At 39.3% G+C, this 21,210-nt stretch overlaps 2 protein-coding genes across 2 annotated transcripts in view; one reads left to right on the top strand and one right to left on the bottom strand.

The window, feature by feature from the left end:
- The first annotated feature begins 952 nt into the window (after positions 1–952).
- Positions 953–18,295, top strand: vsig8a (V-set and immunoglobulin domain containing 8a). Its single transcript, XM_029516424.1, has 8 exons — positions 953–972; positions 1,118–1,227; positions 3,268–3,443; positions 6,645–6,849; positions 9,029–9,178; positions 9,953–10,075; positions 11,735–11,876; positions 18,112–18,295. Exons 2-8 carry the CDS (start codon positions 1,122–1,124, stop codon positions 18,293–18,295), a joined length of 1,086 nt encoding a protein of 361 aa, XP_029372284.1. The 5' UTR covers positions 953–972; positions 1,118–1,121.
- A 559-nt stretch (positions 18,296–18,854) lies between these two features.
- vav2 (vav 2 guanine nucleotide exchange factor) overlaps positions 18,855–21,210 on the bottom strand; it is a 177,070-nt gene continuing 174,714 nt past the window's right edge. Inside the window, exon 28 of the mRNA XM_029515090.1 lies at positions 18,855–20,987. Coding sequence (XP_029370950.1) covers positions 20,940–20,987 — 48 coding nt within the window. The 3' untranslated portion in view covers positions 18,855–20,939. The remainder of the gene's footprint in view (positions 20,988–21,210) is intronic.

Below are 21,210 nucleotides of genomic sequence, written 5' to 3'. Positions count from 1 at the left end.
AATGCTACATCACTCATCTCTGATATATTTTCTTCATGTGTATGTCTCACTGTTAGAGGCTCCTTCCCTGCAGATGTGGCACCAAGATAAGCTTTAGTTTCTTTTTGTATTATTTGTTCAGGGTCCCAGGTACTTTTGCGTTTGTGGCTGAACAACCAGTTTTTTGTCACTTGAGAGCTCCTGTGCACTCCCTTTCTTCCTTATTGTATGAAACCGTTGGCCTCTGAGAAACGATAGGTGGCATGTGATATATTGTGTAATACGAGGGAATGCGCAGTAGTGGTGTAACATCCTTATGCAAGTGGGAGATTATTTCATCTTCTTTCCGTTTCTTTTGAATTCAAGTTTCTGTCAACTTTTTTGTTATGTCTGTGAAAAAGTCGCCGGTGTATGAACAGTATAAATATTATTGGCTATTGACAAAGCAGTGCTCAGCGCGATTCACTTCCCATCAAAGTAGAGCTGTGAATTTTGAACCCTCACATTAGAAACCCCATTTAATTACATGTTAGCTCCTCCAGTTTCACTTTTTCATCACTCTATTGTTATTCTATTGTTATTCAGGACACTAACTTCCTCAAGTATTATCATCATTTGGTGTAATTGGTTTTCATGGGATTGGCTCCAGTCCCCCCCCCCCTCCTCCACCCCCCAGAAACGGAAAAGCAGTAGAAGATGGTTGGCTTTCACACAATTTTGTTGACTTCACATTTTGCCTTTTGGTTTTGTCTGGAATTGGTGGTTGGGTAAATATATGGTAAAGCTCCAAGGGTGTTTGAGCAGCGCCAAAGACACCTCCTGGTAAACAGGTAAAACAGGTGGAGCAGCTGTCCAACCAGATGGCTTTATGGTAATGAGCAGTTGAGGGTTAGCAGAGGAGGAGCTCCCTGGAAAGTGAGAGCACCAGGCAACACATCGCTGCCCGAGCCTTTGTATTCCACCAGGTGTTTGATTGAAAGTGGCTGCGCCCAGGTAAGAGTGATATAACCTCTCTCAAGAGCTTAACTGCACGACTTACTTCTCTTTCTCGCTTGTTCTCACACAAATTCAGTAGATTCTGTCTTTCTGCTTTATTCTGCTTCTGACCACTTGCTGTCAATGTTTTTATCTCGAGCAGCACCATGATGTTCGGACAAAGTAGCGGTGGCTGGAGGTCAGTCCCCTCCCTCGGCTGCCGGCCCTGGTTCTCTGGCTTGTTGTTATGCACCGTGACTCTCCTGAGCACAGGTAGGAATCACAAACACTCAAGACAACACAAGCACACAAGGCGCGGTGTCTGCTCGCTACTATCCTGCGTTTCACCGTACTGATCCTGAATGAAGCATCCTTTTTCCCAAATGAACTCGCTTGGCTTCATGTGTCATTTCTGCTGAGCCTCAGGCCCCCGTGAGATATCTGCATGTTACCATGGCACTCACAGTTGGTTCAATCAGGCTTTCACATTAGGCCTCCAGATGACTGTTGACTCCTGGGATTTGAGCTTATGCCTTGCGCTTCATTGTTTTTTTGTTTCTGTCTTGGGGTTGTGGTGTTAATACAAATGTACATTTAGTTTGAGGCCGGTTCATTTTTATGTAATAACATAAAGTGGAATCAATGTGCTTTACATTTAATATTTTTTCTTTTACTTTACAATGCACTTTAAAGTCTGAAAAGAATCATTATTGTGCGCTCCAACTTGAAAGGCAATTCTTGCTTTTATTAGTTTTTTGTGCACATGTATTTATTTTGAAGGAAGATGGAAACAAAAACAGCCCCAATGATAATTTATTTAAATCTGCCCCAATATCTATTCAAACTTCAATTGTGAAGGATGATATGGCAAAAAAACAAAAACAAACAAACAAACAAAAACCCAAGAATAATAATTTTTTTTTTTTTCACCAAGGGTGCTTTCTTCAGCCTATATGCTTATTTTAAATGAAATAATGATTGAAACTTTATTTACATCAATATAGAGAGAATGGTATGGAAAATTTTGATTTGTTCTCTAAAGTTTGAGGCACGAAGACAAATACAATTGTCCTGTACTCTCCAGAGAAATACTCACACAGGACTTGGTAAGAGGTCTCTGCGATTCTTGTTCATTAGCAAGTGGACTGGCGATTTATCAATGGATCGATTTAGCCAGTCCAAGATATTTCAGCTCTTCCCCCGAACGTTCCTTGGTTGCTTTAGCATCGTTGTCCTGCTGGTTAATGAAATGGCATCTATTGACATTGCTTCTGGTGCCTCTGCGTTCATCTTGTTGCGTCCATCAGAAGCGAACTCATCAGCATTCCTCGGTGCCTGGCGCCATTACACGTGACCAAGCCATAAGAGAGCCAGCAACCAGGTGTGACAAATGAGGTGGTAGTTTTGTGTCAGGAGCTGTTCCTGATAAGCTTTGTTTTTCCCCTCTCTCCATCAAATGAGCAGGATGGATAGAGGAGGATGAATTTTGTTTCAATAATCCCGAAGCTTCCGTTATAGAAATGTACATGAGTAGTTGTGAACAGGAGCCTGGTATGTGGTAAATCCATGGCAGGGTTAGGTCATGAAGTTACAAGGCAAGTCCATCGGGTGTACTCATCCTCGTGAGCATGTTTGACTTGCAGAGCAATCATAAAAGGTTTTTCCTATGTAGATAGATTTCCTCGTGTTCCTCAGCCAACCTTATCTTCATTTGCCCAGTCATCCCTGCTTTACCCTTCATATTGACAGACAGCTTTTACGTCAAATGAAATGACAGCTCTCAGTCTACTCCTCGCTACATGTGAGTCTTTTGTTCACAGCCCAGCACTGAAGCCAAGCACAGCCACCCATTAAACATTTAGTGACCAAGTGTCCAATTACTTTTGAACCCTTGCAAGTGGGGCACAATGTGTTAAAAGGGCAATAGCTCACACATAATTCATTCAATATTGATGAAAACCGAATCAAATTAAAGTTTGGTTCTTTAATGTGAAAGCCATTATTTTATTTCAAAGTGAATGCAGTGAAGAACAGAGCCTGAAAAAAAAAAAAGAAAGAAAGTGCAATATACTGGAAAGCACACATTTAACCTTTGGCGCTATTTTTTTCTGAAGTGGTGGTTATTGGGCTCTGCTGAAGGAATTTCATTTTAGGCACTTGTATATATTTTGAGTGGAATGTGGCTGCAGTAATGCACTCTTCTTGCTCTCTTGGTCAGACATAATCTGAGAAAGAATCTGAATCTATTTTAGAAATAATATACAGTCTATATGTGTCTGTGACAAATGACTTAAGACTTTTCTGAATCTAAAGAGCTGAGATATACACGAGGAATGCAGGTGACGGCAACGGGTCCTCAAACCATCCAGAAGGCCGAGGGAGAGAGCGCCATTTTGGGATGCAGGTACACAGTGGGCCCCCTTGACACCGGAGGACTTGACATCGAATGGTCTGTGGTCAGTCCAGACACCACGCAGAAGGATCAGTTGGTAAGATGCTGAATGAGATTGATACACCTCATACTATAAATGTACCAGCCACTACCGACGCAAAATGAGAGGCACAAACTATTCATTCATTATTGATCGATTCTTGGTACCCATTTCTCAATACTTGGTGATTCTTGGTACCCTGCATATAATGCTGAAGGCATACTGTATATGCCCTCGCTATGAGATAAGGATGTCTATCGATCGTGTCTTGAAGCCTCATTTCTTCAGAGACCACCTCCTTTACTAACTCCTCTAATGCCTTAAATACCCAACTGCCACCTTTTGTGCACTTCTTTACACGGTCTCACAGCACAGGGGTGCCCGTGGCCCAAGAGAAGCAGGCGGCTGTTTGGCCCCATCACAGAAGCTTTTTCTGGCTTAAAAAAAAAACCAAAACAATTATTTAAATTTTTCTACTTATTTGTTTTGTTGGATATTTATCTTGGAGTTCAGGGTGACACATGAAATTGAAAAAAAAAATTGTTTTAATATTTTGTCACTTAAAATCTCTCACTCTCTTAAATCTGTCACTTCCTGCGTCTATGGCTGACACCTTCACCTTGTACCCGCTGGCATTATTGACTTTCTGGTCACCGCCTTCGATTGGTTTTCCATGAATAAGTCTGAGAAAAACAGATTGTTCAGAAACAGAAGTCGCGTTAACCAGGTGAAAACGGGGACATTTAACAAATTGTTCTTTAGCGAAGGAATATTTATTTTAGGCCTTTAGCTGATGTAGCTGTGTTTTATGTTATAAGGATGACAGTGTACTGCAATAAAAAACTGTTATATTAAATTCAAACTGGCCTATATTTATCTTTGCCCTTTTTAAGCTGCTAGGTTGCAGTTATAGGTTTTAATTATATCAAAGTGGGTTATATTTTATTCTATTAATTTTGCAGAGGTATGTGCAGGAGTGGAATGAGCCTGTGTGGTTCTGTTGAATTTATTAACCATGCACAGATAAACTTTACTTTTTGTTTCTCCTCTTCATAAGAGTTTGGTGTTTTCATTTGTTATCGCTGAGTTATCGCAGAGTAAAATGTCAGTGTTCTTTATTTCAGTTCTGTATTTTCCTAAATGCAACAAATTATTATATATTAGCAGGTACGGAAAGTATTCAGACCCCCTTAAATGTTTCACTCTTTGTTACATTGCAGCCATTTGCTAAAATCATTTCAGTAGATTTTTTTTTCCTCATTAATGCACACTCAGCACCCCATTTTAACAGAAAAACACAGAAATTAGACACTTCTGCAGATTTATTAAAGAACAGTATCACATGGCCATAAGTATTCAGACCCTTTGCTGTGACACTCTGCTTTCCATTTCTTCTGATCATCCTTGAGATGGTTCTACAGCGTTGGGTTCCAGCTGTGTCTAATTAGATTGAATGGACTTGATTAGGAAAGACACACACCTGTCTATATAAGACCTTACAGCACACACTGCCTGCCAGAGCAAGTGAGAATTGTGAGGTCAAAAGGAACTGCCCAAAGAGCTCAGAGACAGAATTGTGGCAAGGCACAGCTCTGGCAAAGGTTACAAAATAACTTCTGCTGCGCTTAAGGTTTCTGAGAGCACAGTGGCCTCCATAATCCCTAAAGGGAAGACGTTTAGGATGACCAGAACTCTTTCAAAACTGACCAGTTGGGGGAGAAGAGCCTTGGTGAGAGAGGTAAAGAAGAAACCGAAGATCAAAAGAGAAAGTTCTAGAGAATCAACCATCACTGCAGCCCTCCACTAGTCAGGGCTTTATGGCAGAGTGGCCTGACGGAAGCCTCGCCTCAGTGCAAGACACAGGAAAGCCTGCGTAGAGTTTGCCAAAAAAACAGATGAAGGACTCCCAGACTATAACAACGTGATTGAACTTTTTGGCCTTAATTCTAAATGGTATGTGCATTAATTAGGAAAAAAACATGATTTTAGCAAATGGCTGCAATGTAACAGAGTGAAAATTTTAAGGGGGTCTGAAATAATTTCTGTACCCACAGTAATTTTTGTGTATGCTGTATAACTACATGTGAAGCAACATGTGTTTGTTTTGCGGCTCCATGAGAGGGGGCATTGTGGCTATTTTCGTAGTAAAGGTTGTAGTCAAACCAGTGTCAGCGTTCCAAACTTATTTCCAGGTCATTCACCTCACTAGCAGTCATCTAGTAAATGAGTAAAGTTAGATACAGGCTGCTCTGTTTTCGTTGTATTTGCAGCTGAGCTGCTGCGTGCTGCATAAAGACAGTTACAGAAGAAATGTAACACTAACAACCTAAAACGATAGGAAGAAACCACCACATACCACCTTAAGCATCTTTGATCTGATCCAATGAACTTCCAGTGATGTTTTGTTTCTTCTATTAGTCTAAAGAATTCTGTCCAGGGATTAGTTGTTTAACCCATTTTCCTGTAAAATTAAATAAGGCTTATAAGCATACCTGAGGACTTCACCTCTTTGCCATTTGGAAGTAGACATTTACTGAGATTGATCTGGGGCTGTTGAAGAGAGCTGACCAGTTTCAATTGGTGGCTAATGTGCATACTGAATATGTTTGTCTACTGCAAGTTCAAAGCTAGAAATGTTAGCCCACTATACACTGTCCTTCATGCCTTTGGTTCCACTGAGCAAAGAAAAATCTGTTTTTAAACTGTCAGATGTAGCAACAAAAACAAAATCCAAGGCTGACGTGCCAAAAATGTTGAGGTAAAACTGACGTAACGCAAATGTTTGAGTTGGAATGACAAGTGGGAGAGCATATGCATAAGCTGGCGACAGGGGAGCAGGCACTCTGAGCTTCAAAACTTTTCCTCAGAAACTTGTACCCATATACAATCTCCGGCTTCTGCATACTCTTCAGCAGCTAGTCACAAATTTTATCGGTCTCTCTTTTGGCCTTGGCAGGCAGAGAAACCGCAGGATTATCTGAGCTTGTTTGCAGAGAACAGCTGCTTGCTGCTACTCAAAGAAAGGTTGATAAGTGTGCGTGGAGATTGGACCGCACAGTTATTGTGACAAAAACCAAAATAATGCACTGAAAGCCACCAAAAATCCAGTAGAGTTACAGAGTTGGTGCTCAGCCGAAGTGGCTTTGTCATTGTGAAGCACTCTTTTAATCATCTGAAGGGGAAAGCAGTTCTGATTCATGTGTTGTTTAAAGTCCTTTTGTTGCTGATATGTTTTTTTTTTTCTTTGTTTTCCATCAGCTGATGTCCTATAGCAGTGGAACCAAATACATCCATGAAAATCACGCCCTTGCAAAAGGGCTCGGCTTTGCCGCTCCCGACCCCTCCGTGGGCGACGCGTCACTCTCAATCGCTCTGCTGTCACCAGCTCACAGTCTCACCTACCAGTGTAAGGTGAAGAAATCACCTGGAGTGGACATGCGTAAAGTGTCGCTGGTGGTTATGGGTAAGACATGGCGCTGCGGTTCATCCTGAGGTTTTTTTCGCCACCACAGAGGGTTTTTTTGTTTGTTTGTTTTTTGGACAATGCCAGATTGCATTACACGTAGAATTTGCTTCAATAGAAGATTTCCTATCAGGTGGGGCTTTATCTTTTAGGAATACTACAGCATTACTCTGTACTCATCACTGGCTCATACAGGTCAGTTCTGTAAAAGGTCACATATTCATAACCATATCCAGAGATAATAGCTTTCTCAGTGTCTGCAGTTCTAACATACTTTTACTAGTCAGCCTTCATTCTGTACTGCTCCATAATTCAGGGTCAAATTGTGCAATTTTCTCATGTTCAACCCATTTTCTCTCAAATAAGTTATGTTTTTGTTGAAACTAAATATCTCAAAAGACACCAAAAGAAAAACCAAACTGTTTTCACGCCTTCTTAACAGTTTCCCACTTTTGATCATGCCAACTGGGACTGTTGCCTTTTCAATGGTGGCTGTGGTCACAGTTTTCAACACTGCAATTAAATGAATTAGCTAAAGGAATCAACTGTACGGTGGCTTTCTCTGAAACTAAAACTGATACAGAATAAGAAATTAGAAAAAAGGCGCCAGTCATTTGAGGTAGTACTTCACTTAAAACCATTTATCTTTGGTCAGTCTTCAGATTTGCCAAAAAAGTGAAGTAATTTACTTGATTCTGGTCCAACTCATTTTGTTTCAAGAGCCCGAGCAGTACCTTTGGTGGAAGAGGGTCACCCCATTGGCAGATTTATTTGTTATGACTTTAATCCTGAATACTGTATTAAAAAACTTCTTAGAGCGATGGCTCCCCAGCAGATATGCAGCCTGTCCAAATGTCCATCAGAATATGTAGTTTTGGTTTGTTAGTTCTACATTTTGTTTTCATTCTGATCAATCAAAGCTGCAGACGTTACAGAGCACTGATTACATTTCATGCTGCTTTACAACTTCACTGAATTTACTGTAACTAGCTTGACAAAATACACAATACTGCACATAAAACACTTACACAAATCTTTGTACAAATAAATAAACATTAAACTTTAAAACATTTTCCTTTTGTTCATTTGGTCGACTTTTAAACCATTAGGCCTCCAGCTTTTCATGAAAATATAAGAATCACAATTTATGGCTGAAATGATGAAGGAAGGAAACTAATTATTTTAATTTACCAGTAATTTTACATCACATCAATCTCAAAAATAGGAATGATGCAGACATTGTTTATCTGTAGGAGGAAATTTGGTAGACTTTTGTACAATGTTTTCACTTTAAATGGCCCTAAAAGCCTCTTCTGGCCAATTATGTTAAAAACTGAAAAATAAGTAGAATTTACCTTGATCCGCATCAGCTTCAGTTGGTTTACAAGCTTCCAGTGTTGGAGGTTGCCAGTTTGTTTGCCTGTTGAACAAACCAATTCTCAGACAAAAGTGGATTTCTTGATCAACGTTTGCAATTATTTTACATAATCAAATCAGAGGGATGACTGACTTGTTAGAGCTAAATCATATCTTAGTTCCTGTTTGACTTTCAACACTCAGCTTGATACAAAAGCAGTGACAGATTAAGCAAGCGCCTTGTTAAATAATCAGTTTTGCCAAGGCCTCATATAGCAATAGACAGCTGGCATCTGACAGTCTGGAAAGTGGTTTTATAGCTCAGACTCTTTGTATGATCCTGGGTGCAGGATGAGCGTGATGAATGGAGGTCTGGATTTCTTTAGTTTTTCACCTGAAATTGAATTTGAAATGACGACGATTCAAATTGTGAATCTCTGTGGGTGAAAATAATCTCCAGATCTATGAACCATGAACTTTCCTCAATGTACATCAGCCTCACTTTAGATGATACCACTCTTCCCGTTTTACGCCAGGACAGTGTAGGGTTTCAGTCTTCAACTGTCGTCAAGAAAGCATTTAGATTTTCCAATGTATAATTGTCTTTTTTTTAATCTAACTTTTCAGTTAAAACTGCCTCTGTTTTTTTTTTTCCCTCCCCACATTGCTTATCCACATAGTGTGAATTGTTGTTATTGAAGGATCACAATGGTTCTTGATCCTGAAGCTATTAAGCTGTGTTTTGTTGTTTTTTTTTTTTTTCCTTAAGAAAATGTAATGGAAATGGAAGCGTGAAATTATCCATTTGTTGTGTGGTTTTTAGTGAAGCCGTCAGCGCCTAAGTGCTGGGTGGAGGGAGGAGAGCTGGTCGGCGAGCCGGTGATTCTGCACTGTCAGTGTGCAAAAGGCTCCACTCCTCTGAAATACAAGTGGAGGAGAGAAAGCGGCGCCCTCCCTGCTACAGCCACAAAGGGTAAGTGTGACCTCTGCTGATGTCACAATGCTACTACACATCAAAAAGAGTGTGTGTGTGTGTGTGTGTGTGTGTGTGTGTGTGTGTGGAGAAAAAATTTTTTTTCTAAATTGACGGTGTGCTTTGTGTTTTCAACAGTCATCCTAAAAAAAGAATCAGTTTTTGTGATTATAGAAATGAGAATCATCCAGAATATGAGAATGCCATTAGGAAATAATGATTTGCAGAGCGACTTTTCTTTTTGTCATGGAGCAGCAGCAGCTTATTTTCTCAATATCAGGGTTATGCAGATGTAATGAGTGGGGGGCGATCTACATATTTTCAGATGAACATTTAAAAGAGCCCTTGAAGAAAGTGTCTGTTAAAGGAGCTTTTTGTAAATTTTAACATTTCTACACAGGCAATCTTAGCATTTAGTCTTCAGCATATAAAAATTCTGAATTGCATGTCAACCTCATTCCTTTACTGACCGGGAGAACACGTCTCTGGTGATGTAACGCCGATGTCAACTCTTGTCCATCTGTTGTCGTCTTCTCCTTAAGCTGGCATGTTAACCAACTGGCCTTGGCCCCCCAGTCCACTCTCAAGACGTAGCGCTCTTGCCTCTTGTCTAGGAAACACAGTGGTTAAAGATTATGCTTTTCTAAATAGTCTCTTAAATTTTGTCTGTATGTTTAAAAAAAAAAACAAAAAAAAACAAAAACGGCATCTTTCTTTTAATACATAGTGTGTACTGCATGTGTAAATCTGTGTTTGTGCATGTTTTTCTTTCAGACAGTGTGACCGGGGAGCTGAAAATCAGCAATCACTCAAAGAGCTTTGCAGGAATCTATCGTTGTGAGGTGAACAATGCTGTTGGAACCGAACACTGCATCATCAACCTGAGGGCAAACAAACGTAAGGGAATGAATACACGCCTGCGCAGAATGGCGCCTGTTGACAAATTCATGATGCACTCACGTGATCGCGAAAGACCTAGATCTCATCCTCTTAAGTCTTCTCTCTTTGTAGTTGTGCCATAATCTTGTCATTGCTCTACTTCTTAAACACACACCGGATTTTAGTCGCACAGTGAATCATCCTTATGTCATTTCGACAAAAGGTCACAGTAAATGCTAAAAGTAACTTTATACAAAGTCTCTTTTCTTCTACTTGTCAACTTCAATTTGTCAGTGCAATCATTTCAGCATTACACACTCATGAGTAATGCACAAATGATTCGTTGTCGGCAGTCCTCAGGAGCTTTATGGGGCGTAAATTAAACGATGAAGAGGCTGATGGAGAGCACCTCATGAGCTTTGATTGGCTGACAGAGTGTGTAAAATACAAAAGGAATCCTGTTATGAGGTGGACGATCCACAGGCAGTAATACCTGTGAACAGCTCTGAGCAAGACCAGAAAGCAGAGGCATACAAGAGCTGTCTCACAGGGGAATGAGTCTAGTGATTGTAAGAGCAGCGACGAAGTAATAGGCAATCATTCAGAATAAATCCTCCCTGCTCTCAAACAAGTGCACTGCATTCTGTGGACCTATGAAATGAGTTTGTCTTTGTGTGCCTCCTGATCTTTGGAGTAGACTCCCCATCTTATATCTTGTCAAGTCCATAACTCAGACTCAAAAGTTTTTGGTTTGAGGCATTCCTACCCGCTTACAAATAAATCGCAAGATGACTGAGAATTTTCTAGATTGACCTTTTTATTTTTTCCCACATTCAGTGTATTTTTTTATTTATTTATTTATTTTGACTTTTCTTGGATCTGTTATTTGATTCTCTTGAGATGCTGAATACTTGTCCAGTTAAAGCCAGTTCTTCATATCTTCAGATTTCCATAACTAATTATTGCCTAAAAGTTCATTCTATTATGAACGATTATTTATATATATATATATATATATATATATATATATATATATATATATATATATTTTTTTTTTTTTTTTTTTTTTTTTTTTTTTTTTGGGGGGGGCCAAGCCAAAAAGATGCATGGATATTTGTGCAAGTTCTCAACTCTTGGTGAAAATATGGCACCATGACCTCCAGTAATTAGGGCCATTACACGATGTTTTAATATGATGAGAGTCTGAAATTTGTACGCATTACACGAATGAGACATGACCTGTTACTTTGCTGGATTTAGAGGCACTAGTTGGCACATTTTGTACACTTGGGACAGAGCTAGCCTAGTGTCTTAACATTTTTGGCTCTGTGTTAGTTTAACTTTGTAAGCTTAATTTTCATTGTTTGCTACGCCGCTTTGTTTGAACTTTGTCTGCTGTGCTATATCGGCTACCGAAATGTATTGTTAGCTTAACATTGTATTAATCACACAGGTGAGGGGCGGGGTTGTTCTTCTAGTCTTCTAATCTGTGAGCATTCATTTCACTGAAGAAAAGTTGACATCTGGGCCACTTTTACTGGACAGAAACAGTGAAGAAGAGTTGTGAGAAGACATTATTATGCAGTCTGAAGAGTTAGGAGCTAGGATTCTCTTCACTTGTCTCCTGCCACAGAGCTTCTGAGATAATAACTCCTTGTTATTCATATTGATTCCCAGCTCCAAACAGAGCAGCTGTGATAGTTGGCACCATTGTGGGCTCTCTACTCCTCATCATCATCCTGCTGGTAATCACCGGACTTCTATACTGGAAGCTCAGCAGCAGATGTCACTCTGAGAAGGAGTTCTCCAATGATATCAGGTACTTACAGCAACACAGCTCCAGCAGAGACAACAAGGCAGACTCAAAGATACAGGCAGCTTGATGTTTAGATTATAGAATCACGGAGGGATGCAACAAATCCACACATGCAGTCTGGAAAGTTTCTCTTGGTCCTCAGTTACTGCCAAAAAAAGAATAGCGTAGAATAAGAAACTTCCAAATTTTACACCTCCATCAAGTCAGAAAAATAAAATGTTTTCAGCTTCATTAGACATAAAAGAATTAAGAAAAGCACAACATGAATAGTTGAACTTTAAAATAGGCAATGATCAATGTGCATTGTAGGATCAACAACACGTTGCCATCTATAAATAGATAAATAACCATAAAATCCTAGACTTGCCTGAGAATCAGGAAAGAATCATTTAAATGCAACTCAAATAGAAACAGGAAATTATATGTTTCAATTGGATTTCTTTAAGGCAACACACATCTTGATTCCTGAGACGGGGTTCTTCCAACTGTTAGGATATACATATATTACTTTGCCATGTTCACAATCTCTGAAAAATGTAATTATACAGAATGCCATTTGCAATCTAATCCGAAACCTCAATTTCTACAGAACAATTTAATGGAGTCCCGCGAAAATCCAAGGTTTTGTTTTAAGAGTGCAGAAGCAAACAGATTTTCCTCACCTTTTTTAGTGTGCGTGTGTGTGTGTGTGTGTGTGTGTGTGTGTATGTGTATATATATATATATTTATATATATAATTGCTGACATTGTAAGTATACAGCTGCGTCGACTGAAAGTCAAGAGTAGGATTCATTAAAAGTTACAAACTCTCTTCTTGTTGATCTTTTCTGCTTTTCTTTGGCGTTGGAAACACAATAAGCTTTCTGGTCTCGGCAAACTCTCTTGAGGTTTCCTGTCTTGGGCTTGCTGCTTGCTGTGTGTCAGTTTAACTGAAGTTTTTTACTCAGCTTTTACTGCGTACAATTAAGAAATCCACTGGATGTACTGTAATTTCAACCCAAATGTGTTTTGTTTCCGATTGTTAATGTTTTAATAGTTTAAAAGAAAAAAAAAAAAAAGCTTCACATTATGGAAAAAATATTTTATTCACTTTCTGCCAGGGAGATGAGACCGATACCAATTTTAACCAAATAATAACCAAAGAACGTTTTAGTTTAGCATTGCTTGAACACTGGAAACAGACAGGAACACATGTAATCTGTGATAACTTGTTTTTGTCATCCATACAAAATAAAATAACTATTTACCATTTGATAGTGGCTGAATGGCCCTGCAACAGGTGGCCTGTCTACAAGGTGCTGAGGCTGTAGGCCCAGTTCGTCTGTTGTGATACGCTAGCTGTTTCCCTGTCTCTCCAGTCTTTGTGCTATGCTAAGATAAGTGGCTGCCAATTGTATAGATCTTTTTGTCTAACAGCCTGCAAGAAGGTCTTTTGCCTGCCCACTGTTTCATTCTTGCAAATTTCATATTGTTGCTGATGAGCAAACGAAACGAAAAGCATTTCTTTTCCTGACATTCAACTCGTTTCATAGTTGGCCATAGATTTAGATTTAATTGGAAATGATGGAAAGAAAGAAGAGATAACAAACTGACTGCTGCAGATGATCTTGTTGGCATTAGTAAAGGGTATATGACTCCAAAAGCTGAGTTACTGTCACAGCAGTGTGTGTGTGTGTGTGTGTGTGTGTGTGTGTGTATATATATATATATATATATATATATATATATATATAAATATGAACGAATCATTCCATTTCATCTAGGAGTTCAATTCTTCTCTCCACGAACACTTCTGCACAAATATAAATATAATAAATTACCCAAACTAAAAGACAAAACAGTGTTTTTCGGCTGTAAAAAAAAAACTAAACTGTGTGTGTGTGTGTGTGTGTGTGTGTGTGTGTGTGTGTGTGTGTGTGTGTGTGTGTGTGTGTGTGTGTGTAAAAAATGGTGGAGACCAACAGATCTGTTTCAGGAATGAATTTAAAGAAAAATGTTTCAGGTAAAAAAAAAAAAAAAAAATTCTCTGATCATAGTTCACGCTTTTTACATGAGGACATTATTTAAAAACTAAAGATCACAATTAAATAAAATGAATCATAAAAAAAAAAATAACTACAAAAAATCTAACAAAAACACACACACATGCGCACACAACAAAGACTGGCAATTTTAGTGCTTTGATAACGCAATCTGTTTTATCATGGTCCAGGTCTGGAGAACGCCTTTTGAAAAAGTTTGATGGTTGTGTTGGGTTTGAACCCAGGAGCACCTGCTGGCTAACAGCAATTTCAGTCACTGCTGTGGCTGCCTTTGAAGGATAGATTAGACCATAAATTTGTCAAGGTCTCTTTATATCAATGGGTGCTGAATCCTCAAAGGAAAAGATGAAACATCAATAGCAGCACAGCACTCCCTTTAAATTGTGTAAAATGTATAGGCTTGCATTGGGTGTTTTGGACAACAACTCTTCCTCCCTTTGCAATTTGGAAGCAAACAGGTGAGCTGGATAAGACCGAAGCCAAAGCTGCAGTCATACTCCAAACAATCAATGACAAAAGGAAACTTGGAACAAACCTCAAGTTTAAGCATGAGTCATAATAGAACAAAACAACAATACAGAAATAAGAAGCATAAGAAAACTGTAAAACCAAATTATAAAACAGATTATATCTAATTAAGGAGCAAGACTACATCATTAAATGAAGGTAATAGAGAATAGGACAGTTTTTTTTTTCCCCCCTCATCTTGTTTTTAAAGCAGCCATTGTTTGGGCAGATTTGATGTCCGTTGGGAGCTTGTTCCAGCAGTGTGCAGCACTGTGGCTGAATAACATCTCACCCCAATTACTTTAAACTCTAGCTGAGCAGCTCCTGCAGATATTATTAGACCTTATACATCAAACATGCCAGGAATACATTCAGGGTCTACACAATTCAGTAACTTGTTGACAGTAAGTAAAACTTTTTAATTCGGTTTCGGATCTGACTGAAAGCCACTGCACAGGCTGGAGAAATGGAGCACTATGTTCCCTCTTCTTAATTTAAACAGCATGATGGCTTACCACAGCTTCTATTGTTTACTCGAGGTGACTAATCTGCAACTTCCAATAAAAATATGTATTTTCTAGCTATTTGTTGAAGATGATAAAAGGCTGAGTCATTGCCTTGATTTTACTATCTTAATTTGGTCTGTGCGTTTTTCATAGTTTGAAAATCAAGTGGCAAATTAGCCTACTCTTATTTGCTTCGGTTTGATTAGACTGTTTCCAAATAATGGACATCTCACTGCAACAATATAAAAAACCTCATGTGAAGTATCCAATTTTCACATTTTTAATTGTGTGTTTTCAAGCTACTGAACAGCTCTGCTTTAGTTGAGACCTCTCTCCTGTGCTGTATAGCCAGTTGAAGATGGCAGTGTGGTGCAATTGGCTTCAAACAGAAGGCCCAGTTATAGTGAATTCATGAAAACATATAATACTGACCTACTCCAGGGGCAACATTTTGCAGATGACCTCCCTTTTCAACATCTCTGAGAGCATTTCTCCTCTTGCGAATAGACAATGTCTATCAAAAAACTTTGGAGTTGGTTCATATGCAGTTGAAAACAGCCCACATGCTTTCAAAGTAGATGTCGATATGGGAGCAGTGTCAGTGTGGGAGGACAGGGAAGCACTTCAAGCCACAATCGTGATACAGGCTCCTCCATATCAGTGACATACAGGAGTAAAACTCTCTTCACATGGACATGAAATTGTAGAGAAAGGCACGCAAGAGGGATGGCAAAGCATACTAATGTGAGGCCTCCAACAATATTGCCTCTCAGATCTTTTCAAGGTAAACACTGCAGCTGGAATAGTTCAGGGCTGAGAGATACAGAGCATTACATTGTTGAAACTACCACATTCTCTGCCTCTAAAAAAACATAAATAATGTGAGGCAAAGAAGCTTTGCTTCAAGACCAAGGAGACATAAGTGCAAATTTTGTGCAAATTTGTAAATATGCATGGACTGACAACCACATAGATCAATGCTTTACTAAAAACATGAATTAAAAACTATAGGGCAGCAGATTTAACTTTTTTTTTTTTTTTTTGCCAAATATCACCAAATCAGTATTCTTTGATATCTAGTAAGGGTGTAATGGTACGCTAAAGTCATGGTTGGGTACATTTTTGGTAAAGAAAAATGAACTGCTCGATTAAATAAAAAGACCTCTTTGGTCTTACTATCCAAATTGAATTAAACTCAAAAGATCAGTGGTCCTCAAGCTCTGGCTTCTCAGCTGCATTCACCATACATGTCTCATGCTCCTCTGTGCTAACGCTAGGCGCTAAAACAAGACTGGGTTGTTAGTTAGGTTAATTAACTCTTGCACAGAATACAGTGTTACACTGTTACACCCCCTAATATCTAAAAATGAATGAATCCGAGAACCAGTTAGTGTTTCTTGACAGCAGATGTCTTATCAGCTGTGATTTTGATGTCAGAGAGCACCATCTAATATCTAACTGGCAGGATCTGATTGACTTCCCACTTGGGGACAGCAACAAGCTGTAAACACTACAGCAACACATAAGGCTTGTTAGCAAACAGTTGTTTATATACACACCCCGCGAATCCAGAGCAAGATGAGGATTCATTTGGGTTTGTGTGCATCCATGTAAAAAAAAAAAAAACAAAAAACACACAACACTTTGATGCTTGGTCTGAGGGCAAATATCTGGCTCTGCAGGGACAAACAGTTCAGTCTGTTGTTTGATACTGATCAGGTAGTTCAGTGTTAAACATTTAAGAGTATTGCTGCAACTGAAAGGCAGCTTTATATGTAGGAGGTAATTATATCTGTGAGCTTGTCATAATGAACTACAACTTTCAACATTACAGATTATTTAATCTATTGTTGGCATCAAAATATTAATTATATAGCCACATAAAAAAAAAGTGATTACTTCAGGAAGGAAATATTTCTTTTCCTGAGGCAGTGAAAACAATGTTTGTAGTCCTTCAGGAAATATTTCAATATAAATTGACAACCGTTAAATGTGCAGCTAATTTTTGCCACATCAGTCAGAGCAAATTTATGCAAAAGTCAAGACCAACAACTTCTGCAACAAACAAGTGAGAAAGGTTAGAAAAATTATAGTTAATTTATGCCCCACTTGATTTTCTTTTTTTCCACAGTAGCCCTGTCTTGTTGCATGGCAACACTCACACCTAAGAATTACAGCCTCGAAGACTTGGGGCACAGTTTCCCGTTTCAGATTAACCAAAGCAAATTTATTCCTTTTACCATCAGAAATGTGAGCCCATGGCCTCCACAGGCTGCACAGGAGTATAGAATGCCAAAGTCGATTAGTTGTGCGGGTGTTTCACTCCGACAAAGGAGAAGATCCCAGCTGCTATTGAAAAGTTACATAAATGCAGAATGCAAAGTAGCTTCTAAGCTTGAATGTTGGCAGCTCTGTTGACGGGGGAAGATCATACTTTATGCTTCTTGTCAGCGTTTGCTGAAAGCGGGGTCTCAGTGAGAGTAGGCACTCTTGGGAGGTGTCTTCAAAGATATCAAAGACATCTGCTCTTCACCTTTGAGCAACATCGTTTCACTACTGTAAATATTGTACATCTACAGTTTTAAATATGGATTTCAGCGTCCAGAAGACAAACAAAATAATGTGTTTCTCAGATGTCTGGCATAAATAATGGGTGTACATTGAAGGCATTTTGTGCTAAAATGATTAATGTACAGTACAGGCCAAAAGTTTGGACACACCTTCTCATTCAAATGAATAGGAAAGTGTGTCCCAACGCTTGTCCTGTACTGTATGTGTAGTGGTTTGTCAATTTTGATAAGTCTTGAAATCATGTGCCAGGAAAAGTTATTCACAGGATCTTGCTTCTAAGATGTGAGAATTATGCAGCTTTTGTCTTTTTGTATCTGTGCAAATGAAAACCCAGTTTTTAAGTAGACGACATACTTTCAAGCCTAATATTTAGCATGATCTGATGGAATTTCAAGAGAAACTCATGTGCCCATGATGTTTGAGGTAGCTGTACCTCAAGGTTGGACAAATGAGTTTTACATTTCTTAAAGCCTGGTTGACAAACTCAGCTCCTGCATTTTCACTCAGGGCAAGTTTAAAGAAATCACACACTAACACCCTGAAATGACTGAACCTCCTCTTTCCCTCTGCTGTGAAATCATCTAATGTTGTCGCTCTGTTGTTGTAAACAGGGAGGATGTCCCACCACCTGAGAGCCGCCCAGTCAGTCGCCACACGAGCCGGACTTCCAGCCGTCCCCCACAGGGGTCATACAGTCAGGTGGGTGCAACTGAAGTGGGCTCTTTCAGTAAAGGATGCACAGACGCCCGCTCTCCTGACAGCTGTACACTGGTGAAATATGGCTACGCAGTGTGACAGTTGTCACAAGTGAGCTAGAATGGGAAGCATTTAGCTCCTGTCGAAATGTATTTGTCAAAACTCCTTTTCCAGTTTGAAAAACTTAAAACTGAAACGGTGGCGCTGCAACAGCCTGGGGCAGACTTTAATGAACTGAAATTGAAGCTGTGTGATGATTTTGTGCAACACTGTTTATATTGATTTCTTTAAGGCTATTGCTAGATCATGTTCATGTCGTCCATTCAGCATGCAGCTGCCCGTCACTGTCGACAAAATGTACAAAATCAAAGATGCCAATGAGAGAAAATTCAGAAATTTGTAGTTTTTATCATTTCTAACAGAAAAATCAAAACTCTGTTTTAAAACAAAAGAGAAATATTTATTTCATGATAGACCTTATTTGGAAATACTCAACCTTTCAGAAAAAAAAATAAAAAAAAATAAAAAAAATGGACACAATGAAGTAGCTATTTTTTGAGGGTTTATGGACAGGAGTTGACATATCAAGAGCCACATGCAATGGGTTTTGTCCACTACATAAACAGCGACTAGAGCCCCCCCCCTCCCCACCCCCACCCACGACTAATTCTAGCAGGACTTTGTGTTTTTCAGGGTGGTCGTCCTTTGCAATGACACAAATCATTAATAAAGAAGTTTAGAAACTAAACATATCAGCATCCTCTGCTCCATAGATCTTTGTGGACTACCCAGACTTGATGTGCTCAGTGTTTGCACTTTATTCTCAGTGAGACAGCCAAATGCTTTGATGGCAGGATTTTTTTGACCCATTTCCAGCAAGATGACACTCTCCAAATATACATCACCCCTTTTCTCCTTTTCGTAAAGGCTTTCTCGTATTTTTTTCCTTTTTTGTGTTCAGCACAGTGAAATTTTCAAACTTGCATGAAGTGAAACAGTTCAGTTGAAGCTGCAAGCAGAATATATGGTCTGAAAAGCGTAGGTGGAAAATATGAAGGTTCAGACTAAGGCCATACAAATGGAGTTAGTCAATATATCATATATTAATTAAAATTCATAAATTTGTAAATTCACTTCAACTTTCAAAGAAAGCTGAGCTGACTGGGTCAGCACAAATCTGAATATCCGTACAGCACAACAACTTGATATGAAAGCTGTATGCCCACTCACTGTAGTCTATATGGCTTCATTACTGGCACTTACTGAAAGTAAATGCAAACACTGCTCACTGCACCCCTTGAAAATAACAGTGATTAAAAGCTCCTTCGGAAGAGCTATGTTGAGTTTTCCTTCAGATTTTGAATCTTCACGATTCTGCACAGCACCAAAATAGATTTCACTCATGGAAAATGGATAATATTGAGGAAAAAAAAAATCCCATCACCTGATCATCTGTAAAAATAAGGCAAGGTACATAAATCATAAGAATTGATCAGACTCCATGCAGACATTAAAACATGGCTGAATTTGGCTTCAAATGATTAGAAAAAGTGTTGGTCCAAAAAATCTTACAATAATAATCCTGATTCTGTGAGAGAAAAAAAAACAAACAAAAAAAAAAAGCAAACGATAGAACAGTGAACACCAAAATGACCAAAGTGTGAAGTGGTTGTCGAGTTGATTTTCTTGATGTGCCCTTTCGCATCCAGCTGATGATGCCTGTTGACTTCTAACTACAAGACTGGTGTGGGCTGTGTATGTGAATGCCGGTGGCTATGAAAACCCTCCAACTGTCTCTCTGAGTCCATCCAGTCTCTTTTTAGGACATCTTAAATGCTTCCCCATTATGTCTCTGAGTGCTGAAGGCAAGCCATCCGCAGCGCGATGTTCAGGCACTACTCCCCTCCTTTAGTAAAAGTCCTCTGGATACGGACAAAGCGTCTTTGGGGAGGGCGGGTTTCTGGCCGATGTTCTTTACTGGCTGATGTTGAGGTTCGATAAGCAACGACCATTCTTCAAAGGCACAGTACTGTACATTGGTCTGTGTGTGTGTGTGTATGTGAGTGAGCCGCATATGGGCACACGCAAACATGGAGAAGTAAAACCAGTCAACAAAGTTGATTCCCTCCACTGGTGTCAGCCCAAAAGGCATCACCATGACAACTAAGGCAAAATCTCTCAACATGAAAACCAATCGGCTGCCTTTTTTTTTTTTTCCCTCCTTATTTTTGCCCCCCTGCCGATTCTTTGCTGTTACTAAAATCAACTTCCCCACAGTAATCATTAGTCATGATAATAATCTCTATTCAATAAATTATCTATACTGTACAATTATTTCACCTCACGTAGACCTGCAACCAAAGGGGGAGCCTGTTTTCAAAGTAAAGCTTTCCAGAGTCAGTTTCTGCTGTGTCTTCAGTTCAGTGAACCCTCTGCAGTGCACACAAAAAGGCTGGCAGACAGCACACTGCTGTTTCCTCTTTCCTGTACACAAATTAAACAGGACACTCGGCTAAACCCTGCGGAAAACAAACAAAAACAAAGCTGATGCATACTTGAAGATGGAGAAATGTGGTAGAAACGCTTGCTGGGAAAAAGAAAAAGAAAAAAAAGCCAGCAAAAAATAATTTTTGTTTTGGCCGGTGTTATTTTCCTGGAGAGAGTGAGTAATTTTCTCTGAGAACAGTAGATAGAATATGGTTCCTGATTTAAAAGGGAGCCCAGCAAGAAACCATCCACAGCCTTACTGCACCCCTTCTTCATCCACATAGGTCGAGGGGAACCATCCAATCTGGAACATAAAACAGACATTATTAGACATGAATTCCTTTATTTGCTATTTTATTTTATCAGTCAGATGCCATTTTGGCATCCAGACAAGCTGAATGAGCAGTCAACCTAAAAGTAATCTATGAAGTCCACAGCACGAAGGCACCAGACTGAGGCTAGTCAGGATTCTTTTCTCTAATTGGCTGCAGGATGTACATTACTTGCAGGCAATTTTGTATTTCAAA

This window comes from Echeneis naucrates, chromosome 12, assembly GCF_900963305.1.
Source record: "Echeneis naucrates chromosome 12, fEcheNa1.1, whole genome shotgun sequence".
Taxonomy (NCBI): domain Eukaryota; kingdom Metazoa; phylum Chordata; class Actinopteri; order Carangiformes; family Echeneidae; genus Echeneis; species Echeneis naucrates.
Note: the sequence above shows the minus strand (reverse complement) of the source record. Positions and strands in the feature narration are given on the sequence as shown.